At 46.1% G+C, this 27,734-nt stretch overlaps 1 protein-coding gene across 1 annotated transcript in view; it reads right to left on the minus strand.

The window, feature by feature from the left end:
* Positions 1-19,575: 19,575 nt before the first annotated feature.
* The window catches only part of LOC138648131 (uncharacterized), a 49,804-nt gene continuing 41,645 nt past the window's right edge, over positions 19,576-27,734 (minus strand). Inside the window, exons 2-6 of the mRNA XM_069737638.1 lie at positions 22,034-22,097; positions 21,885-21,956; positions 21,505-21,697; positions 21,188-21,344; positions 19,576-21,069 (exon numbers count right to left, since the gene is read on the minus strand). Of these exons, the coding sequence (XP_069593739.1) occupies positions 19,626-21,069; positions 21,188-21,344; positions 21,505-21,697; positions 21,885-21,956; positions 22,034-22,096 (1,929 nt within the window). The 5' untranslated portion in view covers position 22,097 and the 3' untranslated portion in view covers positions 19,576-19,625. The remainder of the gene's footprint in view (positions 21,070-21,187; positions 21,345-21,504; positions 21,698-21,884; positions 21,957-22,033; positions 22,098-27,734) is intronic.

The following is a 27,734-nucleotide window of genomic DNA, read 5'->3' on the forward strand; positions in this document are numbered from 1 at the left end:
GCTTGTCAAGCGTAATTTACCTTAAAATAATTGGAAGGCATTTGAAATTGGGGGTCATTTGGCTAAAGTTGTGGGGGGTAGGGCTGGTTCAAGTAATTAGTGGGCCCAGTAAATCTGGACCACGTCACGGCAGTGGAGCAGGGAGAGGTAAGTATTTCAACTTTGCAAGTGCTGTGATCCTGAGCAAGCAGGGGGGGCCCACTCGTTGGCATTGGCACTGGCACAGGGCCCCTCAAAGTACAGCGGTGTGTTTGCACGGCGGGGGCGCCTCCCACCGGCAGCAACACTTTTGCGTACTATGAGAGGCCCTGTGCCAGTGACGTCGCCAACTAGTATTCCTCCCCCCACCTGATGAAGGAACCTGCACTTTCATCTGCACCTTCCTCTTTGTCCCCGTGTAAGGTGGTATGGTATGCGGGAAGAGCAACCTGACTTTCAGCAGGGTCACAATGTTGTTGTGTAGCGTGCACGGGGAATGTTGCGTTATGGGTCAATGTACCAGCAGACTCATCTATCACTGGCTGGGCAATGGGCACGATGAAGTGGAAACACAGATATAGGCCCAAAGAATAAAGTGGGCTAAATGCAGTTCAAAATTGGTAACACAGGAATAACCAGGGGGCATTGCAGTGGAGGACAACTGGAATGAGAGGCTGACACAGAGAGTAGGGCCAAATCAGTAAGTAGTCGAAATGCAGTTCAAAATTGGCAACCGTAGTAAACAGGCGGCACAGCTTTGTTCAGTGGAGGAGAACAGCAAGGAGTGGCAGACACCGATAGTAGGCCCCAACCCAACTAGTAGGCCAAATGCAGTCTAACATTAACAACTACTTAACGAGAGGCTGAAAATGGAATTTCAGGACAGGAAACCAGGAGAACAGCAAGGAGTGGCAGACACCGATAGTAGGCCCCAAACCAACTAGTACGCCAAATGCAGTTGTTCCATTTAACCACAATTTAATGAGAGCCTGAAGATAGAAGCTCAGGAAAGGCAACCTGGGGAACACCTTGGAGTGTAACACACCATCTCTCTCCACCCGATACCCATTTTGTAGGCCTAATGCAGTGTAGTTTTCTACAACTACTAAACGAGAGTCGGAAGATCGAAGCAATGGCGAGGAAACCTGGAGAACACCTTGGAGTGTAACACACCATCTCTCTCCACCCCATTCCCCATTTTTTAGGCCTAATGCAGCCTACTTTCCGACACCTACTAAACGAGAGCATGAAGATCGAAGCTCAGGAAAGGCAACCTGGGGAACACCTTGGAGTGTAACAACAACCTCTCTCTACACCACGGAAGGGCTGATTCTTAGGAAGGAAGGCTGTTGTAAATAAGCATTGCGCGTCCGAGGGTGATTATATTCTTATTCGGTATCTACTCACCCTCGGACGCGCCATGCTTCTTGATTTGTAATTAATGTTTATTTGCAATGTGCTTTTGACTTACTCAATTATTTTTTTAATTATTGATTTTATTAAATTAATAGTTTAACATCTTATTGGAAATAATTTAAAGGAGACGCGACAGGACAACACTCGGTGGATGCCATATCTGTGTTAACAACTCCAAAAAACTTTCAGTTAACTTCTTGCAGGAGAAAGAAATTGTAGCTGTTGGACCTTTGTAGTACAGTTCCAGATATTTGTTGTGTGTTTGTTTTGATTGTTAAAATGTCTGCATTTGAGATCTCAACACGATCTTATTTTTTATAATCAAATTAATTTTTTAAATATTTTATTAGGTTGGTTCAAGGGGTACACGGGCCGCAGTAGACAGGTCAGTGGAGGCCTAGTGGAAGGAGGGACCGCAGATGCGCCACTGTTTCACCCATACACAATTAGTAGGCCTAATGCAGCGTAGTTTCCAACAGCTACTAAACGAGAGCCGGAAGATCGAAGCTCAGGAAAGGCAACCTGGGGAACACCTTGGAGTGTAACAACAACCTCTCTCTACACCACGGAAGGGCTGATTCTTAGGAAGGAAGGCTGTTGTAAATAAGCATTGCGCGTCCGAGGGTGATTATATTCTTATTCGGTATCTACTCACCCTCGGACGCGCCATGCTTCTTGATTTGTAATTAATGTTTATTTGCAATGTGCTTTTGACTTACTCAATTATTTTTTTAATTATTGATTTTATTAAATTAATAGTTTAACATCTTATTGGAAATAATTTAAAGGAGACGCGACAGGACAACACTCGGTGGATGCCATATCTGTGTTAACAACTCCAAAAAACTTTCAGTTAACTTCTTGCAGGAGAAAGAAATTGTAGCTGTTGGACCTTTGTAGTACAGTTCCAGATATTTGTTGTGTGTTTGTTTTGATTGTTAAAATGTCTGCATTTGAGATCTCAACACGATCTTATTTTTTATAATCAAATTAATTTTTTAAATATTTTATTAGGTTGGTTCAAGGGGTACACGGGCCGCAGTAGACAGGTCAGTGGAGGCCTAGTGGAAGGAGGGACCGCAGATGCGCCACTGTTTCACCCATACACAATTAGTAGGCCTAATGCAGCGTAGTTTCCAACAGCTACTAAACGAGAGCCGGAAGATCGAAGCTCAGGAAAGGCAACCTGGGGAACACCTTGGAGTGTAACAACAACCTCTCTCTACACCACGGAAGGGCTGATTCTTAGGAAGGAAGGCTGTTGTAAATAAGCATTGCGCGCCCGAGGGTGATTATATTCTTATTCGGTATCTACTCACCCTCGGACGCGCCATGCTTCTTGATTTGTAATTAATGTTTATTTGCAATGTGCTTTTGACTTACTCAATTATTTTTTTAATTATTGATTTTATTAAATTAATAGTTTAACATCTTATTGGAAATAATTTAAAGGAGACGCGACAGGACAACACTCGGTGGATGCCATATCTGTGTTAACAACTCCAAAAAACTTTCAGTTAACTTCTTGCAGGAGAAAGAAATTGTAGCTGTTGGACCTTTGTAGTACAGTTCCAGATATTTGTTGTGTGTTTGTTTTGATTGTTAAAATGTCTGCATTTGAGATCTCAACACGATCTTATTTTTTATAATCAAATTAATTTTTTAAATATTTTATTAGGTTGGTTCAAGGGGTACACGGGCCGCAGTAGACAGGTCAGTGGAGGCCTAGTGGAAGGAGGGACCGCAGACAGGCATCGAAGGCCTAAAATAATCACACATGGCTGTAGGCAATTTTAAATTGGTTCCAGGGGTACACGGGCAGCAGTGGTGTGGTCAGTGGAGGCCTAGTGGAAGGAGTGACCACAGACAGGCATCGAAGGCCTAAAATATTAACACATGGCTGTAGGCAATTTTAAATTGGTTCCAGGGGTACTTGGGCAGCAGTGCCCTGGTCAGTGTAGTAGTAGTTGAAAGAATGGACCGCAGACAGGCATCGAAGGCCTAAAATAAAAAAATTGGGCTGGCTGTAGGCAATTTTAAATTGGTTCCAGGGGTACACGGGCAGCAGTGGTGTGGTCAGTGGAGGCCTAGTGGAAGGAGTGACCGCAGACAGGCATCGAAGGCCTAAAATAATAACACATGGCTGTAGGCAATTTTAAATTGGTTCCAGGGTTACACGGGCAGCAGTGGTGTGGTCAGTGGAGGCCTAGTGGAAGGAGTGACCGCAGACAGGCATCGAAGGCCTAAAATAATCACACATGGCTGTAGGCAATTTTAAATTGGTTCCAGGGGTACACGGGCAGCAGTGGTGTGGTCAGTGGAGGCCTAGTGGAAGGAGTGACCACAGACAGGCATCGAAGGCCTAAAATATTAACACATGGCTGTAGGCAATTTTAAATTGGTTCCAGGGGTACTTGGGCAGCAGTGCCCTGGTCAGTGTAGTAGTAGTTGAAAGAATGGACCGCAGACAGGCATCGAAGGCCTAAAATAAAAAAATTGGGCTGGCTGTAGGCAATTTTAAATTGGTTCCAGGGGTACACGGGCAGCAGTGGTGTGGTCAGTGGAGGCCTAGTGGAAGGAGTGACCGCAGACAGGCATCGAAGGCCTAAAATAATAACACATGGCTGTAGGCAATTTTAAATTGGTTCCAGGGTTACACGGGCAGCAGTGGTGTGGTCAGTGGAGGCCTAGTGGAAGGAGTGACCGCAGACAGGCATCGAAGGCCTAAAATAATCACACATGGCTGTAGGCAATTTTAAATTGGTTCCAGGGGTACACGGGCAGCAGTGGTGTGGTCAGTGGAGGCCTAGTGGAAGGAGTGACCACAGACAGGCATCGAAGGCCTAAAATATTAACACATGGCTGTAGGCAATTTTAAATTGGTTCCAGGGGTACTTGGGCAGCAGTGCCCTGGTCAGTGTAGTAGTAGTTGAAAGAATGGACCGCAGACAGGCATCGAAGGCCTAAAATAAAAAAATTGGGCTGGCTGTAGGCAATTTTAAATTGGTTCCAGGGGTACACGGGCAGCAGTGGTGTGGTCAGTGGAGGCCTAGTGGAAGGAGTGACCGCAGACAGGCATCGAAGGCCTAAAATAATCACACATGGCTGTAGGCAATTTTAAATTGGTTCCAGGGGTACACGGGCAGCAGTGGTGTGGTCAGTGGAGGCCTAGTGGAAGGAGTGACCACAGACAGGCATCGAAGGCCTAAAATATTAACACATGGCTGTAGGCAATTTTAAATTGGTTCCAGGGGTACACGGGCAGCAGTGGTCTGGTCAGTGGAAGTCTAGTGGAAGGAGTGACCGCAGACAGGCTTCCAAGGCCTAACATAACAAAATTGGGCTGGCTGTAGGCACTTTAAATTGGTTCCAGGGGTACATGGGCAGCAGTGGTCTGGTCAGTGGAAGTCTAGTGGAAGGAGTGACCGCAGACAGGCTTCCAAGGCCTAACATAACAAAATTGGGCTGGCTGTAGGCACTTTAAATTGGTTCCAGGGGTACATGGGCAGCAGTGTATGGTCAGTGGAAGTCTAGTGGAAGGAGTGACGGCAGACAGTCTTCGAAGGCCTAACATAACAAAATTGGGCTGGCTGTAGGCACTTTAAATTGGTTCCAGGGGTACATGGGCAGCAGTGTATGGTCAGTGGAAGTCTAGTGGAAGGAGTGACCGCAGACAGGCTTCGAAGGCCTAACATAACAAAAATGTCAAAACAATGGTATTGTCAGTGCCAGGCATTGAAGGATGTCAGCGCCTAGACTACACATTGGTGAAGCTGTGAGAGATAATTTTGCTAGTGGTAGAGCACTGTTTGAGCTGGGGGGGGGGGAACTGGCTTGTGGCCGGCGGTACAGGCACAGGGCCCCTCATATTACAACGGTGAGTCTGACGTTGGGTGCGCACCACCACCAGAGACACTTTATTGTACTATGAGGGACCCAGTGGCAGTGCCGTCGACCAAAAGCGGCCACACCCACCTCTTCAGACAAACAGCACTCTCAAGGGTCCAAGCGCAAAGTGGCGATAGCACGACCCCGTGTGGGGAGTTTGGCCATTTCGTGAGGTGGAAACATGTTGTATGCTGGACAATCAGGTGAAGAAAATTACGAGATTGGAAAAGTCATTCAGAATAGTCCACAGGCAAGACCTTTTCATAGGAAAGCTAGGTGTCAGCCGGGCTGGGTGGGGCAAAAGATTTTGAAATCCAGTTGTGGTTCATTTTAATGAAGGTTAGATCATCTACATTTTGGGTAGCCAGACGAGTCCTTTTTTCTGTTAGTATTGAACCTGCAGCACTGAATACTCTTTCTGATAGGACACTAGCTGCCGGGCAAGCAAGCTCCTGCAATGCATATTCTGCCAATTCTGGCCAGGTGTCTAATTTGGATGCCCAGTAATCAAATGGGAATGACGGTTGAGGGAGAACGTCGATAAGGGATGAAAAATAGTTTGTAACCATACTGGACAAATGTTGTCTCCTGTCACTTTGAATTGATGCTGCAGTACCTGTCCTGTCTGCGGTCATAGAAAAATCACTCCACAACCTGGTCAGAAAACCCCTCTGGCCAACGCCACTTCTGATTTCTGCCCCTCTAACACCTCTGGTCTGCTGGCCCCTGGAGCTCGTGTGAGAACGATCACGGGCGCTGTGTGCAGGGAATGCCAGAAGCAAACGGTCAACAAGAGTTGATTGTTTTGTTGCTAATATTAGTTCCAAGTTCTCATGTGGCATAATATTTTGCAATTTGCCTTTATAGCGAGGATCAAGGAGGCAGGCCAACCAGTAATCGTCATCGTTCATCATTTTTGTAATGCGTGTGTCCCTTTTGAGGATACGCAAGGCATAATCCGCCATGTGGGCCAAAGTTCCCATTGTCAAATCTGCGGTTGTGCTTGGTTGAGGGGCAGTTGCAGGCAAATCTACGTCACTTGTGTCCCTCAAAAAACCAGAACCCGGCCTTGCCACGCCACCAATTTCCCGTGCCCCCGGGAAAGCTTCCTCATTAAAAATATACTCATCCCCATCATCCTCCTCATCCTCCACCTCCTCTTCGCCCGGTACCTCGTCATGTACACTGCCCTGACCAGACAATCGCTGACTGTCATCAAGGCTTTCCTCTTCCTCTGGTGCAGACGCCTGATCCTTTATGTGCGTCAAACTTTGCATCAGCAGACGCATTAGGGGGATGCTCATGCTTATTATGGCGTTGTCTGCACTAACCAGCCGTGTGCATTCCTCAAAACACTGAAGGACTTGACACATGTCTTGAATCTTCGACCACTGCACACCTGACAACTCCATGTCTGCCATCCTACTGCCTGCCCGTGTATGTGTATCCTCCCACAAAAACATAACAGCCCGCCTCTGTTCGCACAGTCTCTGAAGCATGTGCAGTGTTGAGTTCCACCTTGTTGCAACGTCTATGATTAGGCGATGCTGGGGAAGGTTCAAAGAACGCTGATAGGTCTGCATACGGCTGGAGTGTACAGGCGAACGGCGGATATGTGCGCAAAGTCCACGCACTTTGAGGAGCAGGTCGGATAACCCCGGATAACTTTTCAGGAAGCACTGCACCACCAGGTTTAAGGTGTGAGCCAGGCAAGGAATGTGTTTCAGTTGGGAAAGGGAGATGGCAGCCATGAAATTCCTTCCGTTATCACTCACTACCTTGCCTGCCTCAAGATCTACAGTGCCCAGCCACGACTGCGTTTCTTGCTGCAAGAACTCGGACAGAACTTCCGCGGTGTGTCTATTGTCGCCCAAACACTTCATAGCCAATACAGCCTGCTGACGTATGCCAGTAGCTGCCCCATAATGGGAGACCTGGTGTGCAACAGTGGCAGGTGCGGATGGAGTGTTTGTGCGACTGCGGTCTGTGGACGAGCTCTTGCTTCTGCAGGAGGACGAGGAGGAGGAGGAGGAGGAGGGGGTGCGAACGGCTACAGACAACTGTTTACTAGACCGTGGGCTAGGCAGAACTGTCCCAAACTTGCTGTCCCCTGTGGACCCTGAATCCACCACATTTACCCAGTGTGCCGTGATGGACACGTAACGTCCCTGGCCATGCCTACTGGTCCATGCATCTGTTGTCAGGTGCACCTTTGTGCTCACAGATTGCCTGAGTGCATGGACGATGCGCTCTTTAACATGCTGGTGGAGGGCTGGGATGGCTTTTCTGGAAAAAAAGTGTCGACTGGGTAGCTCGTAGCGTGGTACAGCGTAGTCCATCAGGTCTTTGAAAGCTTCGCTTTCAACTAACCGGTAGGGCATCATCTCTAACGAGATTAGTCTAGCTATGTGGGCGTTCAAACCCTGTGTACGCGGATGCGAGGCTAAGTACTTCCTTTTTCTAACCATAGTCTCATGTAGGGTGAGCTGGACTGGAGAGATGGAGATCGTGGAACTAGCGGGGGTGCCGGTGGACATGGCAGACTGAGAGACGGTGGGAGATGGTATTGTTGCCGCCGGTGCCCTAGATGCAGTGTTTCCTACTACGAAACTGGTGATTCCCTGACCCTGACTGCTTTGGCCTGGCAAAGATACCTGCACAGATACAGCAGGTGGTGCGCTAAATGGTGGTCCTACACTGCCGGAAGGGATGTTGCGTTGATGACTAGCTTCATTGGCCGAGGGTGCAACAACCTTAAGGGACGTTTGGTAGTTAGTCCAAGCTTTCAAATGCATGGTGGTTAAATGTCTATGCATGCAACTAGTATTGAGACTTTTCAGATTCTGACCTCTGCTTAAGGAAGTAGAACATTTTTGACAGATGACTTTGCGCTGATCAATTGGATGTTGTTTAAAAAAATGCCAGACTGCACTCTTTCTAGCATCGGATACCTTTTCAGGCATTGCAGACTGAGCTTTAACCGGATGGCCACGCTGTCCTCCACCAGGTTTTGGCTTTGCCACGCGTTTTGGGCAAGATACGGGCCCGGCAGATGGAACCTGTGGCGATGTTGATGCCTGCTGCGGCCCCTCCTCCTCCTCTGCTTCAGAACTGCTGCCGCCTGCACCCTGTTCCCCCAATGGCTGCCAATCGGGGTCAAGAACTGGGTCATCTAATAACTCTTCTTGTACCTCCTGCGCAACTTCGTCTGTGTCACCGTGTCGTTCGGTGGTATAGCGTTCGTGATGGGGCAACATAGTCTCATCAGGGTCTGATTCTTGATCAGCACCCTGCGAGGGCAATGTTGTGGTCTGAGTCAAAGGACCAGCATAGTAGTCTGGCTGTGGCTGTGCGTCAGTGCACTCCATGTCAGATTCAATTTGTAATGGGCATGGACTGTTAACTGCTTCACTTTCTAAGCCAGGGACGGTATGTGTAAAGAGCTCCATGGAGTAACCCGTTGTGTCGCCTGCTGCATTCTTCTCTGTTGTTGTTTTTGCTGAAGAGGACAAGGAAGTGACTTGTCCCTGACCGTGAACATCCACTAACGACGCGCTGCTTTTACTTTTACCAGTTTCACGAGAGGAGGCAAAAGAGCTAGAGGCTGAGTCAGCAAGATAAGCCAAAACTTGCTCTTGCTGCTCCGGCTTTAAAAGCGGTTTTCCTAATCCCAGAAAAGGGAGCGTTCGAGGCCTTGTGTAGCCGGACGACGAACCTGGCTCCACAGCTCCAGACTTAGGTGCAATATTTTTTTCCCCACGACCACCTGATGCTCCACCACTACCACTACCCTCATTACCAGCTGACAATGAACGCCCCCGGCCACGACCTCTTCCACTAGACTTCCTCATTGTTTTAAAAACGTAACCAAACTAACGTTATTTGTTGCAGTCACACAACTTACACGGTGAGCTATAACTTCAGTATGATTTAGCTACCCCTTTACAGGTTGGTGAGACCACCGCGAAAATCAGGCACAATGTTACACACTCTTTTTTTGGTGGCTGCAAATTAGAGAGATGCCCCACACGCAGGACTGTCACTGAAGCACAAATGTTAATATTAATGTCACACTATTATTTGTTTTTTATTTTTATTTTTTTCAGGAACACTTTAGAAACCCCCCCAAAAAAAAAAATTGATTTTTGCAGGGAGAATTTAGAAAACAAATGTAACAAACTATATGCTTTCTATGGGCCACTGAGTGAGAGATGACGCACACAGGAATCAGGAGTGGCACACAAGCCCAGAGGCCAATATTTTTCTACCAATGATTGATGGAGTTATTTTCTCTGGTAGATTTTGGAACCCAAATCAAGGAAAAAAAATATAGGCTTTCTATGGACCACAATTGGAGAGAGAGAGAGAGAGAGAGAGAGAGAGAGATGGCACACCCAGGAGTCAAGACTGGCACACAAGCAGAAAGGCCAATATTAATCTCCCACTGTTTTTTTTTTTTTTTTTTTTTTTTCAGGGAGACTTTAGAAAAAAAAAAAATAAAAAAAATATGATTTTATCAGGAAGAATTTAGAAACCAAATAAAATAAAATGATTTTTTCAGGGAGAATTTAGAAAACAAATAAAACCAAAAATAGGCGTTCTATGGCCCACTGACTGAGAGATGACGCACACAGGAATCAGGAGTGGCACACAAGCCCAGAGGCCAATATTTTTCTACCAATGATTGATGGAGTTATTTTCTCTGGTAGATTTTGGAACCCAAATCAAGGAAAAAAAATATAGGCTTTCTATGGACCACAATTGGAGAGAGAGAGAGAGAGAGAGAGAGAGAGATGGCACACCCAGGAGTCAAGACTGGCACACAAGCAGAAAGGCCAATATTAATCTCCCACTGTTTTTTTTTTTTTTTTTTTTTTTCAGGGAGACTTTAGAAAAAAAAATAATAAAAAAAATATGATTTTATCAGGAAGAATTTAGAAACCAAATAAAATAAAATGATTTTTTCAGGGAGAATTTAGAAAACAAATAAAACCAAAAATAGGCGTTCTATGGCCCACTGACTAAGAGAGAGAGAGAGAGATGGAACGCTTAGTACTGGCACACAAGCCCAAAGGGCAATATTAATCTCCCTTTTTTTTTCCAGGGAGAATTTCTAAAACCCCCCCCAAAAAAAAAATAGGCTTTCTATGGCCCACTATTTGTGAGAGAGATGGGACGCTTAGGACTGGCACAGATGGCACACTCAGGACTGGCACAGAAGCCCAGAGGCCAATATTAATCTCCCTTTTTTTCTGGGAGAATTTATAAAACCAAAAAAATATTTAAATAGGCTTTCTATGGCCCACTATTTGTGAGAGAGATGGCACGCTCAGGACTGGCACAGATGGCACGCTCACAACTGGCACACAAGCCCAGAGGCCAATATTAATCTCCCTTTTTTCAGGGAAAATTTATAAAACCAAAAAAAAAATTAAATAGGCTTTCTATGGCCCACTATTTGTGAGAGAGATGGCACGCTCAGGACTGGCACAGATGGCACGCTCACAACTGGCACACAAGCCCAGAGGCCAATATTAATCTCCCTTTTTTCAGGGAAAATTTATAAAACCAAAAAAAAAATTAAATAGGCTTTCTATGGCCCACTATTTGTGAGAGAGATGGGACGCTCAGGACTGGCACAGATGGCACGCTCAGGACTGGCACAGAAGCCCAGAGGCCAATATTAATCTCCCTTTTTTTCTGGGAGAATTTATAAAACCAAAAAAATATTTAAATAGGCTTTCTATGGCCCACTATTTGTGAGAGAGATGGCACGCTCAGGACTGGCACAGATGGCACGCTCACAACTGGCACACAAGCCCAGAGGCCAATATTAATCTCCCTTTTTTCAGGGAAAATTTATAAAACCAAAAAAAAAATTAAATAGGCTTTCTATGGCCCACTATTTGTGAGAGAGATGGCACGCTCAGGACTGGCACAGATGGCACGCTCACAACTGGCACACAAGCCCAGAGGCCAATATTAATCTCCCTTTTTTCAGGGAAAATTTATAAAACCAAAAAAAAAATTAAATAGGCTTTCTATGGCCCACTATTTGTGAGAGAGATGGGACGCTCAGGACTGGCACAGATGGCACGCTCAGGACTGGCACAGAAGCCCAGAGGCCAATATTAATCTCCCTTTTTTTCTGGGAGAATTTATAAAACCAAAAAAATATTTAAATAGGCTTTCTATGGCCCACTATTTGTGAGAGAGATGGCACGCTCAGGACTGGCACAGATGGCACGCTCACAACTGGCACACAAGCCCAGAGGCCAATATTAATCTCCCTTTTTTCAGGGAAAATTTATAAAACCAAAAAAAAAATTAAATAGGCTTTCTATGGCCCACTATTTGTGAGAGAGATGGGACGCTCAGGACTGGCACAGATGGCACGCTCAGGACTGGCACAGAAGCCCAGAGGCCAATATTAATCTCCCTTTTTTTCTGGGAGAATTTATAAAACCAAAAAAATATTTAAATAGGCTTTCTATGGCCCACTATTTGTGAGAGAGATGGCACGCTCAGGACTGGCACAGATGGCACGCTCACAACTGGCACACAAGCCCAGAGGCCAATATTAATCTCCCTTTTTTCAGGGAAAATTTATAAAACCAAAAAAAAAATTAAATAGGCTTTCTATGGCCCACTATTTGTGAGAGAGATGGCACGCTCAGGACTGGCACAGATGGCACGCTCACAACTGGCACACAAGCCCAGAGGCCAATATTAATCTCCCTTTTTTCAGGGAAAATTTATAAAACCAAAAAAAAAATTAAATAGGCTTTCTATGGCCCACTATTTGTGAGAGAGATGGGACGCTCAGGACTGGCACAGATGGCACGCTCAGGACTGGCACAGAAGCCCAGAGGCCAATATTAATCTCCCTTTTTTTCAGGGAGAATTTATAAAACCCAAAAAAAAATAAAATAGGCTTTCTATGGCCCACTATTTGTGAGAGAGATGGCACACTCAGGACTGGCACACAAGCCCAAAGGCCAATATTAATCTCCCACTGTATTTTTATCAGGGAGAATTTATACACCCCACAAAAAAAAATACAGAAAAATGAAAAGGCTTTCTATGGCCCACTATGTGAGAGAGATGGCACACACAGGGATGGCACTCTAGCAGAAATGCCAAATTGCCAATCTTAATCTCCCACCAAAAAAAAAAAAAAACAGGGAATGTCCTACAATTACTATCTCCCTGCCTGCAGTAATCTCAGCCAGGTATGGCAGGCAGCTACTATCTCCCTGCCTGCAGTAATCTCAGCCAGGTATGGCAGGCAGCAATAAGGAGTGGACTGATGCACAAATGAAATAAAAAGTGTGGACAAACAAAAAAGATAGCTGTGCAGAAAGGAAGGAACAAGAGGATTTGTGCTTTGAAAAAAGCAGTTGGTTTGCACAGCGGCGTACACACAGCAATGCAGCTATCAGGGAGCCTTCTAGGGCAGCCCAATGAGCTACAGCGCTGAGGGGAAAAAAAAAAAAAAAAAACTTCCACTGTCCCTGCACACCGAGGGTGGTGTTGGACAGTGCAAATCGCTGCAGCACAAGCGGTTTTGTGGTTAATGGACCCTGCCTAACGCTATCCCTGCTTCTGACAAAGCGGCAGCAACCTCTCCCTAAGCTCAGATCAGCAGCAGTAAGATGGCGGTCGGCGGGAACGCCTCTTTATAGCCCCTGTGACGTTGCAGACAGCAAGCCAATCACTGCAATGCCCTTCTCTAAGATGGTGGGGACCAGGACCTATGTCATCACGCTGCCCACACTCTGCGTTTACCTTCATTGGCTGAGAAATGGCGCTTTTCGCGTCATTGAAACGCGACTTTGGCGCGAAAGTCGCGTACCGCATGGCCGACCCCGCACAGGGGTCGGATCGGGTTTCATGAAACCCCGACTTAGCCAAAAGTCGGCGACTTTTGAAAATGTTCGACCCGTTTCGCTCAACCCTATCGCCGACTTTTCGCAAAGTCGGGTTTCATGAAACCCGACCCGACCCCTGTGTGGGGTCGGCCATGAGGTCGGCGATCTTCTGATCTGGAATCGGAATTCCGATACCGAGTTCTGATATGTTTAAGATATCGGGAATTGGTATCGGAATTCATTTTTAAGTGTAAAATAAAGAATAAAAATAAAAAAAATGAAGTCACGGCTTGTGATTGGTCGCGTGAGCGGTCACATGGGCGGTCACGCGACCAATCACAAGCCGCGACGTCATCTAAGGTCCTTCAGGCGCTAATTCTTAGGAAGGAAGCGTCCGAGGGCGCGTCCGAGGGTGAGTATATTCCTAATAGGTATATACTCACCCTCGGACGCGCCCTGGTTCTAACCCGCAGCCTTCCTTCCTAAGAATCAGCGCCTGAAGGACCTTAGATGACATCGCGGCTTGTGATTGGTCGCGTGAGGCCCATGTGACCGCTCACGCGACCAATCACAAGCCGCGACGTCATCGAAGGTCCTTCAGGCGCTCATTCTTAGGAAGGAAGGCTGCCGGTGAGAACCAGGGCGCGTCTGAGGGTAAGTATATCAATATTTTTTATTTTGATTCTTTATTTTACACTTAAATATGGATCCCAGGGCCTGAAGGAGAGTTTCCTCTCCTTCAGACCCTGGGAACCATTAGAAACCCAATGCACTGCATTGGGTTTCGTGTTTCGGCCGACCCCGACCCCGACTTTTCTATAGGATCGGCCGATTTCACCCAACCCGATCCTATAAAAAGAAAAGTCGCTCAACCCTACTGAAGACCATTCTGTGGCTTGTGGGGACAAAGAGAATGCCCAAGTCTGAGGCCTTCTTGCAGTAGTGACATGATTATTCCCACCTGCCGAGATTCATCCCCTGAAGACAGTGGTCGCAGGGTAAAAATAATAAATATAAAAATAAATAATAAAAATAATCTACAGCTCTCCATAAACATCTGGAACTGATCTTTCTCCCCCTGAAAATTTACCAGGGACAGGAACTACTGGTTCTGGAGAGACCAACTGTACGCCAGAAGGTAAAACGGTCATAGCTACTCCCTGCAGGGGAGGTTCTGAGTAATATCCATCAGGTTGGAAAACTGAGCATTCTGCTGAGACTGTGTCACTTCTAATTCTGGTGCTTCCTGGCAAGATTCTGAACAGCTTGGGTCAGGTTCATCACCTGATCACAATGTGTATGAATTGGATCCATACTGGTGAGAGAGAAGAAAAAAAAAGCATTTGGGCCAATTGTAATGTGACGCTAGTGGCTACTCATAGACTTACCATGAGGCTGGATACTCAAGAGGTCCAGGGTCAGTGCCAAGAGGGCTCATAATAAACAGAGGAGTGAGACAAAAGTGTAGTGAGGTAAGAATCCGAGGTCAGAGAATCAGAAAGGTGGAGGAACAAGACAAAGGGGTAAGTCAAAAAGGTAAATCCCAGGTCAAAAATGGAGATCAGACTACAAGTCAGAGTACAGAGGAAACACACACACCACTTGAGCAAAGCTAAAGTTGGCAAAAGTCTGACAATTGACACAGAGCTAAATAGCCCTGTAATCACCCAGAATGGATGACACCTGCAGGAGATCCCACAAACCCAGCCAGATAGGTGAGCTGTCAATCACAATATTAACCCCTTACCGACCTCCACTGTACTATTACTGCGGAGGTCGGTACCCACGCTTTGATGTGGGCTGCGGCGGTGAGCCCGCATCAAGGCTGGGACATGTCAGCTGTTTTGAACAGCTGACATGTGCCCGCAATAGCGATGGGTGAAATTGCGATTCACCCATCGCTATTAACTAGTTAAATGCCGCTGTCAAATGCTGACAGCGGCATTTAACCGGCACTTCCGGCCATCGGGCCGGAAATGAGCGCATCGCCGACCCCCGTCACATGATCAGGGGTCAGCGATGCATCGGTATAGCAACCAGAAATCTCCTTGAGACCTCTATAGTTGCTGATGCCGGCTTCCTGTGAGCGCCACCCTGTGGTCGTCGCTCATAGCAAGCCTGTAATTCAGCTACATAGGAGCGATCTGATAATCACTACTATGTAGCAGAGCCTATCAGGCAATGCCAGGTTCTAGCCTCCCATGAAGGCTATTGAAGTATGGCAAAAGTAAAAAAAAAAAATTAAAAAAACTATGAAAGAAAAATATATATAAAAGTTTAAATCACCCCCCTTTCGCCCCATTCAAAATAAAACAATAAAAAAAATCAAACCTACACATATTTGGTATTGCCGCATTCAGAATCGCCCGATCTATCAATATAAAAAAGCATTAACCTGATCGCTAAACAGCGTAGTGAGAAAATATTAGAAACGCCAGAATTACGTTTTTTTGGCCGCCACTACATTGAATTAAAATGCAATAATGGGCGATCAAAAGAACGTATCTGCGACAAAATGGTATCATTAAAAACATCAGCTCGGCATGCAAAAATTAAGACCTCACCTGACCCCAGATCACGAAAAATGAAAACGCTACAGGTATTGGAAAATTGCGCAATTTAAAAAAAAAATGTTCAGCAAAGTTTGGAATTTTTTTTTTACCACTTAGATAAAACATAACCTAGATATGTTTGGTGTCTATGAACTCGTAATGACCTGGAGAATCAAAATGGCAGGTCAATTTTAGCATTTAGTGAACCTAGCAAAAAAGCCAAACAAAAAACAAGTGTGGGATTACACTTTTATGCAATTTCACCGCACTTGGAATTTTTTTCCCGTTTTCTAGTACACGACATGCTAAAACCAATGATGTCTTTCAAAAGTGCAACTTGTCCCACAAAAAATAAGCCCTCACATGGCCAGATTGACGGAAAAATAAAAAAACTTATGGTTCTGGGAAGGAGGGGAGCGAATAACGAGACTGTAAAAATGGAAAATGGCAGGGTCTTGAAGGGGTTAACACATCTGCCTCAGATTGGGTGGTAGAGCTGTCACTCACAATCCTGACAGCTCAACCAGCCTTCGATCTCATAGGACATCAGATCTGTCATTCACAGCATCACATCGACACCATAAGTTGTGAAATCATGACATTATGTATTGCCCTATTATTAGTATTATTCGGGCTCTGTGAGGAAATATTACCGGTACTTATGCACTGTATAGTGTATTATTTTTGCACAATAATGCAACATTATTTTGCTTACTGCAAAGCTTTATACCACCATACAGTGCATCATCCAACATTTGCGCAGCCCTGCAACTGCTTATGCAATTCAATGAAGCCTGGGTGACTGTGAGATTATGCAATAGCTATAAAATTGCTAAAATATCTTCAGTAACATGTATTTTCCTTATATCCAAGAGAAAAAGAGTGACATTGAACGAAGACCTGACACATTGTAAACTAGGTGTCACATAGATAAGGTCTGCAGAGCTCAGATGCATAATAGAAAAGTTCTGCATATTTGTGACTTTATTCGGTGGTTAATTGGTATTTCGATCCCTCAGTACATAATGCATTATAATACACCGAGAGGAAAGCAAGATAATATAATGAACTGTGAGCCTGCGCTTATTGCTTAATGTCTCCTATTACGTGGAATACAAAGTGAAGCAGCGCTCAATGATAATCATTACACAGGCTTATGTGTTCACCACCACACTGATTCATTGCTCAATATACTGCAAAATATTAAAAGTTCGCAACACCCTAAAAGCATTGGGGGGAGCAATAAAAGGAGTGTGTGAGTCCAAGCCGACAGTATTAGGCTAGTTTCACATTTGCGTTAGAATCCGCAGCGTTTAAACCGCATCCGCAAGTGTTGGAAAAAACGCATATAAACACGTACAAATGAGGCATTTTTTAGACGCATGCGGATAAAAAACGCCGCGTTTGCACGCTTTTCCATGCGTTTTTTCCTACGTTTGCGTTTTTGGTGCGCATGGTGAAAAATTTTACAGGAGAGAAATCTAGATAACCAGACACCGCCAATGTGACTACAGAGGGCTTGTATTATGGGATCTCTATATATAGACCCTAGGTCTGCTGAAATTTTAACAGTTTGCTACTGTATCCTGTGTCATGATGGATCTTCACATGGAGAGCTTTTATTTCAACCTGGATTTAAGAATCAAGCTGTTTCTTGCCTGTGCGTTTGCTTGGGAGCAAGACAGAAATCGCGAAAGATGGAGAAGGAGACGGCATAGGCGTTTTTGGAGACACCCCATTATTGACCTACGTGAGAGACGTGGAGCCTATCACATGCTGTATGGCGATCTTAATGCCAACCCGGAGAAATTCCCAGAATATACAAGGATGTCGCAAGCCTCGTTCCGGGATTTTCTTGCTCATGTCCAAAGAGCCATCCGGAGACAGGACACCCAGCTCCGTCGTGCGATTCCACCAGAGGAACGTCTGCTGGTTACATTAAGGTACGTAACAAATCTAAACAAATGCCAGTGCTAATTTTGGGTGTTCTGACATGTATTTTTTTGGTATTTTTCTTTATGTCTTTAGCATAACAACACCATAAATAGAATTGATTGTCATTTTTTTTTTCTTCCAGATTTCTAGCAACCGGAGAGAGTTTATCATCCTTCCACTTCCAATACCGGCTTGGAATTTCCACCCTGTCTGGAATAGATGCAGACACCTGCCGGGCTTTGTGGAATGTTTTCCGGGATGAGTTTATATCCCTACCCACCACGGACATGTGGATTGAAATTGTGGAAAAATTCTGGAGTGTGTGTGATTTCCCCAACTGTTTGGGGGCGGTGGATGGAAAGCACATCCGCATTATCATACCAGCTAGAACAGGATCGGAGTACTTCAATTCTAAGAAATATTTTTCTGTTGTGCTCATGGCAATAGCCGATGCGGACTGTCGCTTCATCGCCGTGGACATTGGAGCTTTTGGCCATGGCAACGATTCCCAGACTTTTAAGAACTCGGATATGGGCTGCAGTGTGTATGGCAAAAACGTTAATTTTCCACAGCCATGACCTCTAACCAACACTCAAGGTCCACTAATGCCATTTGTTATGGTTGGGGATGAGGCCTTTCAGATGTGTGAAATCCTGCTGAAGCCATATTCCAGTCGGGACTTGAACCACACTAAAAGGATCTTTAACTACAGACTGACCAGGGCCCGAAGAACAGTAGAGTGTACCTTTGGGATACTATTCACAAAAAGGCGCATTTTTGCAACAGCCATTAATCTAAAAATGGAGACAGTCGACGAGGTGGTCAAAGCCTGTGTGGTTATCCACAATTACATAATGGCTAAGAAGCGACCCAACATTGAACTGGATGAACCAGTTGGAAACCCATTGCCAGATTACCAGCATCACCCGCTGCGGTCAACTGCTGAAGTTGGCCACATGCGGGACCAATTTGCTGCCTTTTTTTAATCAGATATTGGACGTGTGTCATGGCAGGACAATGTTGTGTAAATGTCCTGTTGGCATTGGGTCTGTACCAGTTATTTTCTTAAATATTACTAATATTTGTTGTTAATAAACTTTGTTTTTTGGTATCTTGACCGTGTCTCCTATATATTTTCTCTACAAACCAAGGCTGCACTCACACTAGCAGTATTTGGTCAGTATTTTACATCAGTATTTGTAAGCCAAAACCAGGAGTGGGTGATAAATGCAGAAGTGCTAAATATGTAAATTATGTACTTTTCCTCTAATTGATCCACTCCTGGTATTGGCTTACAAATACTGACGTAAAATACTGACCACATACTGCTAGTGCAATGGCAGCCAGGTTGTTAGTGGTAAGGTTGTTGACGTCATTGCATCCTGATTCTGTTCTGCAGTATCCATTGGACACAGACTGAAGAGATAATGGCTGTTTGTAATACAAAACAGATCTATACTAATCAAGTCAGGTGTCAGAAATAATGCATTCATGATGCACATATAACAGCCTCATGAATTCACTATTTCTGACACATGTCCAGGTGAGCATAGATATGCCTTGTGTGACCGCCATTGTCCCTTCACTTTTTGTGAAATAGATTACGTACACAGAAGGCAGTTCTCTACTCACCAGGTCAGATGTCCTAACTAATGAGTTTTTGGACACCTGACCTGTTAAGTATAGTTCTGCATTGTATTGCCGCGATTTTCTCTTCAGTCTGCAACACTAGTCACAGACTAAGCAGAACGAAGTGATATGGAGAAAATACAAGTATTAATTTTTTGGCCCACCTCATATCTCTACACTAAAGACACACAAAGCTGCAGTCTTTTACTTGCTAACTACTGGAGCTATGATGTGGCCAAAAAATAAAGTGTGCGGCGCACGGTGCGTGTTGCCGGCGGCGAAAGACACAATTAAACCACACATAATTGGGGGCAAAAAACAATATTATTTATTTTCTTATAAACCAAATTTTTATTTAACTGCGCCTGCTTGGGGTAGAGTGATGGAAATGGGGGGTGTGAAGCTGTGAGGCCTGGCTAAGTGTGGACGACGCAGGGGTGGCAGGAGAAGGGGCAATTATACTAGTGGGGTCTGGTAGTTCGGGAATGGGGCTTGACACATGAGAGGCCTGAGATGCACTGGAAGGGTGAGACAAACCTGACATTACAGACACACTGGGAGGTGAGGGGGGAGGAATACTGATAGTACGAATTTTTTTAATTTTTTTCCCTTTCTGGGATCGCCATGTCCTGGGAAGCCTTGGTGGGCTCATATGCCGTGGCATGGTCGTGGTGGATGACCTGTCAGGGTCCGGCTGCACTGTGCTCGTAGAGCATGCAGCCATGCCAGAGTCCATAGCGCTCGTAGAGCGTGCAGCCATGCCAGAGTCCATAGTGCTCGTGGAGCGTGCAGCCATGCCAGAGTCCATAGTGCTCATAGAGCGTGCAGCCATGCCAGAGTCCATAGTGCTCGTAGAGCGGAAGGCCATGCCAGGGTCCATTGTGCTCGTAGAGCAGAAGGCCATGCCAGGGTCCATTGTGCTCATTGAGTGGAAGGAGATGCCTGGGTCCTGCAGCATCATGTTGGTGGTGGAGCGGAAGGCCATGCCTGGGTCCTGCTGCATTGTGGTTGTGGAGCGAAAGGCCATGCCAGGGTCCTGCTGCTGCATCGTGGTGGCGGTGCGGAAGGCCATGCCAGGGTCCTGCTGCTGCATCGTAGTGTCAGTGGAGGAGGTCCAATCAGGAGCAGATGTTGTCATTGTGGTGGTCTGTCCTACAGCACTCGGCATGGTGGTGGTGGTGCTGTAGTGGTGTCCGGCAGTGCTAGAAATAGAGGTGGCCGTGCAGTGGTATGCAGCAGAGGTTGGCATTGAGGTCAATCGTGACAGTGTTGGCACAGGTGCATATGCCGCCACTGTCTGCTGAAAATACCGACTCTGCTTCATAGCCTGCACGTAAGCAGCATTGCAGGCCTGCATGACACTAAGCTGGAGATCAGGAGTAAGGTGTTCCGACATGCCCTGTTCAATTTGGTTAAAAAAATGATGTGCTGGCCTCTGGAGGTCGGCTTTTACTCGGTCAAGGCTTTTGGTGACCTCCTGGATACGTGTACTCATATGGCTAATGGCAGTATCCAGTCGGTCACCCAAAGCCTTGAGTCCATTGTGAAAAACCGAGCTCAAGTGTAAAACTCGGGCATGAGTGACCTGTCTGATGCCCTCTGCCGCTGCCGGGAGGAGCCCAAAAAAAGGGGCAGAGGCAGAGGACTTTGAAAGGGGAACACCTGATGGACCAGCTTCCTGGTCTCCAGGTAGTGTGGCAGGCCCACTTGCTGCAGCGCTGCAGGATGGCTGGGACGGGTCCGTGGCTGTCTGACGAAGGACCGCTCCAAAACCTGGGTCAACAGTGCTGCTCCATGTGCTGTGAACAAAGGAAAAAAAATTAATACCAAAAACTGAATAAACGCCAACTCCTGTTGAATAGAAACATACAGATTATGGCAGTACAACACAACCTAATGCACAGGAGAAATACTTACGTTCTCTGAGCAAGGACCGGTTTTAAAAATGCCAGAATGCGATGGTATTTATACTTTCGGATCCTTGCTCCAAAACCACTGGGAACACGGCTCTCTTGACGCAGGTCCTTGTTGAAGCAGTCCTTCATCGAACGCCAAAGTTTTTTGACTTTGAGCACTGTTGAAAAAACAAAACATAACGGTTAGACAATGTACTTTTGGCCGTGCTCACACAACTGTGTGAGATGAGAGAAACTCCTGAGAGTTTGTGTCATCACACACAGTTGTGTGAGCACGGCCAAGGTCTCTGCTGCTTCACACTGCATTGCAATACTTACAAAATGCATTTCGGACCCGAGTCGGGGCGTTGTCCCAGCCATCCCACATCGCTTTGGCCACCTCATTCCATAGGCGCCGGATCGTCACATTGTCCGAGTGCTGTGGAACCCGGGTGTCCCACAACAGGACTCGTTCATGGACCAGTGAGATGAGGATATCGTTGTCAATGAGGTCCTCATCCCGTTCCGGAACCTAAAATATAAATGAAGAAATTAAATGTTGTATACATTGACATAAGGAAAAGAAAGAAAACAGGCTGAGAAATGGCATGAATAAGGAAAGTCAAGATAAAAAAAGGAGTCCAGAAGAAAAATGTAAAGAAAGTGGAAAGTAAAGAAAGGAAGATTCAAGAATACAGCAGTCAGCCAGGTATACTTACACGCTGCCGCCTTGCCACCCGACCGTGACCCCGCTGCTCCTTCTCACCCTCTGACGCAGTGGAAGAAGTGCTCTAAAAAAAAGAAAAAAAATGCCGTATGTGTAGATGTGACAGTGAATACTTACCAATCTGAGGAGGTGAGTACTCACTTCACTGACATGTTCAGCTTGAGAAGGCCCACGAAGTTGTTCCTCGTCAGAAGAAGAAGACATTCTGATGCATGCAGAAAGAAAAAAAATGGCAGAAATTAGGACAAGTAGAGATAGAAAATAGAAAATAAAGGCATTGGCTAGGATATATTCACATTGTTCAGAGGCTTGTTTTCCCCAAGGTGCTTTGGTCTGTCTGCCCTGCTTGTCTGTCTGCTGAGTAGTGACCTGCAAATGTCCACTCCCTCCCTTTATCACCTTGTATGTGGGGGGTGGCTTATCAGTGTCTAGACATGTTTTTCTTTTGTGCAATGCATGTGTTCACGAACGCAAGCAAACACATGTGCTTGCGGCCGCATGCGTTCACATAGACAGCAATGCGTTGTTTTGCCACATTTCTTCCGCTAACAACCGCATACGTTTCTAGGCGGCAAATTAATGCCTCTAAAATTACTGCATGTAGCGTTTACCGCGCCAAACCGCAGATGACGAAATGACGCATGCATCGTCAAATGCGGCAAAACGCAATCAAATGCAGACACTTGTGTCCCTAATGTTAAATATAGGAATACACAACGCATGCGGATTATTGCGGAAGAAACGCTGCAGACACAACCGCAAATGTGAAAACAGCCTTAACGAAGCGTATCATCATGTAGTGGACATTTCCCTCATAAATAGAATCCATACTGCAGAAGCTGAATCTAAATCAAATATAATTGCGGTGCACTCCGAGGGTATCCAGGAAGCTCCGTGCAACCCGGGTATAACCTGGAAGCTCGGTGCACTCTGGGTGCAACCAGGAAGCTCTGTGCACCCTGTGTGTAGCCAAGAAGCTCAGTGCACCCGGGTGCGGCCAGGAAGCTTGGTGCACCCCGGGTGTAGCCAGGAAGCTCAGAGTACCCCAATTGTAGCCAGGAAGCTTGGTGCACTCTGGGTGTAGCCAGGAAGCTCAGTGCACCGTGGGTGTAGGCAGGAAGCTCGGTGCACCTCGAATGTAGCCAGGAAGCTCAGTGCACTCTGAATGTAGCCTGGAAGCTCAGAGCACTCTGGGTGTAGCCAGGAAGCTTGGTGTACCCTGGTTGTAGCCAAGAAACTCGGTGCATTCCAAGGGTAGCCAGGAAGCTCGGTGCACCCCAGGTCTAGCCAGGAAGCTCAGTGCACTGTTCCACTTACGGGTTTTGCATGACCTGCTTCCCTCACTGGTGACTGTCAATGTTGGATTGTCTGGAGTGAGAACTGTCTGCGGAAAAAAATTAGATGAGACAGCGCTATGAATTACCATCGAACGAGGAGGGACATGCAAATAGGCAGAATGATGCAATAGGCGGAATGATGCAATGCACTGCACTGCTTCTTAGCTACACCCAGGGTGCACTAAGCAGCCTAATTAGCATATACAATAAGACTTTTGCAAAACAGAGGCAGCAATTACAAAGGAGAGTGCTCCTGTCTATAGAGGAGTAGTGATAGCTGGGACAGTCAGCTAATCATTGGGCCAAACCATTGTTCTATCGACAGCCATCTATTGTGTATGAGGCGCATTAGTCACCTACTTAATTCTGGGATGATTACAATTAACTTTATAAAGGAGGAACTCATCCAATAAATGCATTATTTAGGACATTCACTATTGTACAAATTTCAAGAGACAATGAATGCTGTGGAAATCACAAAACCGCTCTATTCAGGGCAGGGTTGTAAAACCACTTCTTGGGTTCCTGAGCCCCCTCGGCATCATCAAGTTATTCCCTATCCTGGGAGTAGAGGAAAACTTGATGTTTTCAGACTAAGGCTATGCGCACATGTCCGGAATTGCCGTGGAAATTTCCACTGCAATTCTGGAACTCCCTGAATATGCAGCATCAATAGTAAAAAGATCTAACGTCAAAAATAATTAAAAAAAATAAAAAATCATGATATTCTCCCTTTCCAGCGTCCCCGGCAGTCTTCCCGCTCCTCGAGATGCTCGCGTTCCCAGTAATGCCTAGCGGCAATGACCCCAGATGAAGAGTGCACATCATCACAGGCAAAGCATCCATGGAAACGCGAGCATCGTGAGGAGCGGGAAGACTGCCGGGGACGCCGGAAGGTGAGAATATCACAATTTTTTATTTTAATTCTTTTTTTTAACAATTATATGGTTCCCAGGGCCTGGAGGAGAGTCTCCTCTCCTCCACCCTGGGTACCAACCGCACATGATCCGCTTACTTCCCGCATGGTGGGCATAGCCACATGCGGAAAGTAAGCGGATCAATGCATTCCTATGTGTGCGGAATCCCTGCGATTCCGCACAAAGAATGAACATGCTGCATTTTTTTCCAGAATGCGATTCTGCCGCTGAAAAAAATGCAGCATGTCCACAAAAAATGTGGAATGCATTCTAATAATAGGATGCTTAATGTATGCCTATTTTTTGCGGTTTTATCACGTTTTTATAGCGAAAAAGGCGTGAAAATTCCTGAACGTGTGCACATAGTCTAACTCTTCAAAAATGTACCATATCCAACAGCAATTTTTCTCCCAATACCCTAATATCATGCATTGTCCTGCCTCCCACATTGCATCTAGCTGACTTCCTGTCTTTAAACTGGTCATAGAAGTAGTTACCCGGCTCCTCTTTTCTTCTCACCCTACTATCTGCACCAGTGACCCTATTCCCGCAAATTTCCTCCAGTCCCTTTCCCCAGCTGTCACCCCTAACCTAACTAAAATGCTTAACTTCCCTCTTCTATCTTTCCCTCTTCCTTCAAATACGCTGAGGCTTCTTTCACACTTCGATGGAAGTGTTTGCTTTCACATTTCCGTCTGCGTTGCTGAGCAGGAAAGATCGTGAGAGCGATATTTCATGCTGGGCATGCGCAGTGTGAAACACTGGATGCGACGTATGGAAAAGCGTTCCCTTCAACGTTTTTCCGAGATGACAGTCCGCCAAAACCCGACGCATCCAGTGGATGATGTATGCAATGTATGGCCATACGTCGCAATGCGTCGCTAATGCAAGTCTATGGTGAAAAAATGCATCCTGCGAGCAACTTTGCAGGATGCGTTTTTTCTCCAAAATGACGCATTGCAACATTGGCCAAACGACGGAAGTGTGAAAGTAGCCTAACACACACCCATTACTTTAAAAAAATCAATCGACCAAATCTGTGCTGCTTACTACAGACCTTTCTCTAATCTTCCCTTCATCTCTATATTTCAGGAACACTTGGTTCACTCCCGTCTAATCCATTATCTCTCAGATCACTCTCTGCTTGACCCTCTACAATCCGGCTCTTTACACGCTCCTGAAATAGCCTTAAGGTACCTTCACACTAAACGACGCTGCAGCGATCCAGACAACGATCCGAATCGCTGCAGCGTCGCTGTTTGGTCGCTGGAGAGCTGTCACACAGACAGCTCTCCAGCGACCACCGATGCCGGTAACCAGGGTAAACATCGGGTTACTAAGCGCAGGGCCGCACTCACGGTGAGTGACGTCACCGCTCTGCTTTGCGGCCGCTGTGCTCACAGTGAGTGCAGGAAAGCAGAGCACCGGGGACAGACAGCGGAAGGTAAGTATGAAGCGTTTGTTTTTTTACTTTTAGGATGGTAACCAGGGTAAACATCGGGTTACTAAGCGCGGTCCTGCGCTTAGTAACCCGATGTTTACCCTGGTTACCAGCGAAGACATCGCTGAATCGGTGTCACACACGCCGATTCAGCGATGTCAGCAGGAGAGCCAGCGACCAAAGAAAGTTCTGGCCTTCTAGCCCCGACCAACGACATCACAGCAGGATTCTGATCGCTGCTGCGTGTCAAACTGAACGATATCGCTAGCCAGGACGCTGCAACGTCACGGATCGCTAGCGATATCGTTTAGTGTGAAGGTACCGTTAGTAAAGTCTACTTTAGATCTACTAACAGCTAAATCTAATGGTCATTGCTCCCTGCTGATCTCCTGGATCTCTGCAGTATTGGACACTGTGGATCACCAGCTTCTCCTCACTATGCTCTGCTCCATTAGCCTCAAGAACACCAATCTCTCCTGGTTCTCCTCCTACCTTTCTGACCACTCCTTCACTGTATCTTTTGCCGACTCCTCTTCCTCTCCCCCTTACATTTGGGGTCTTCAGGATCAGTCGTAGGCCCCCTCCTCTTCTCCTTAGGGTATGTTCACACTATGCGGTTTTAACTGCGGAACCGCCGCGATTTTGCCGCTGCAGGTCCGCAGCTGTTTTCCATGCAGGGTACAGTACAATATTACCCTATGGAAAACAAAAACCGCAGTGCACATGATGCGGAAAATCCCGAAAAAAAACCGCGCTGAATTGCTGCGGAAAAAAGAAGGACCATGTACCTTCTTTGTGCAGAATCGCAGCGATTCTGCACCCATAGAAATGCATTGATCCGCTTACTTCCCGCATGGGGCTGTGCACACCATGCAAGAAGTAAGCGGATAATGTGCGGGTGGTACCCGGGGGGGGAGGAGAGGAGACACTCCTCCAGGCCCCGGGAACCATATTTGTGCTAAAAAAAAAAAAGAATTAAAATAAAAAATAAGCTATACTCACCTCTGAAGTCTTAGCTCTGCACGCGGCCGTCCGGTCTCAGGTTTGCTATGCGACCAGGACCTTCGGTGACGTCACGGTCACATGACCGTGACGTCACGAAGGTCCTGGTCGCACAGCATCTTTGGAACCGGACCGCCGCCTGCAGCGCCGAGGAGATCGGGACATCAGAGGGTGAGTATATAATTATTTTATTATTTTTAACACTACTATTGATGCTGCATATTGCTGCATATGCAGCATCAATATTAGGGGTAAAATCTCGCAGCGGAACCCGCAGCGGATCCCGCAGGACAAACCGCGATAAATCTGCAGGGATAACCGCAGCGGGTTTGCCCTGCAGATTTATCAAATCCGCTGCGGGAGAACCCGCAGGACAAAACGCAACGTGTGAATGTGGCCTTATACTCTGCCCCTATTCGACTAACAATCTGTAGATTCGGTTTTCAGTACCATCTCTATGTGGTTGACACCCTATTTTACACATAGTGTCCTGACATCACACCTGTATTACTACTGATACCAGTGATTGTCTTTCCGCTGTCTCTAACATCATGTCCTCCCTGTAACTAAAACTGAATCTGCCAAAAACTGAACTCCTTGTGTTTCTTCCTTTCACTATCTTACCTATGCCTGATATTGCCATTTCCGTGGGTGGTTCTACCATTACTCCTCAACAACATGCCCGCTGTCCTGTCGTCATATTGGACACAGAACTTTCCTTTATTCCCTATTTCCAATCACTTGCTCTAGTCATCTACACCCCAAAATCATCTTTAGAATTCGACCTTTTCTTACTTTCGACTCTGCAAGAACTCTCACTATCGCTCTTATTCATTCATGTTTGGACTATTGTAACTCTCTACTAATGGTCCTTCCTCTGTCTTGAATGCTGCAGCTAGGATCATACTCCTCACCAACCGTTACACCGATGCCTCCACCCTGTGCCAGTCATTGCACTCGTTGCAAAATCGATATAAAGTTCAATATAAACTTATCACTCTCACCCACAAAGCACTCCACGGATCAGCACCACCCTACATCTCCTTCCTCATATCTGGTTACCACCCTACCTGTGCCCTCTGTTCTGCTAGTGACCTAAGATTAAAATCCTCAATAATCCAAACCTCCCACTCCCGTCTCCAAGA

The sequence above is a fragment of the Ranitomeya imitator genome, chromosome 1 (genome assembly GCF_032444005.1).
Source record: "Ranitomeya imitator isolate aRanImi1 chromosome 1, aRanImi1.pri, whole genome shotgun sequence".
Taxonomy (NCBI): domain Eukaryota; kingdom Metazoa; phylum Chordata; class Amphibia; order Anura; family Dendrobatidae; genus Ranitomeya; species Ranitomeya imitator.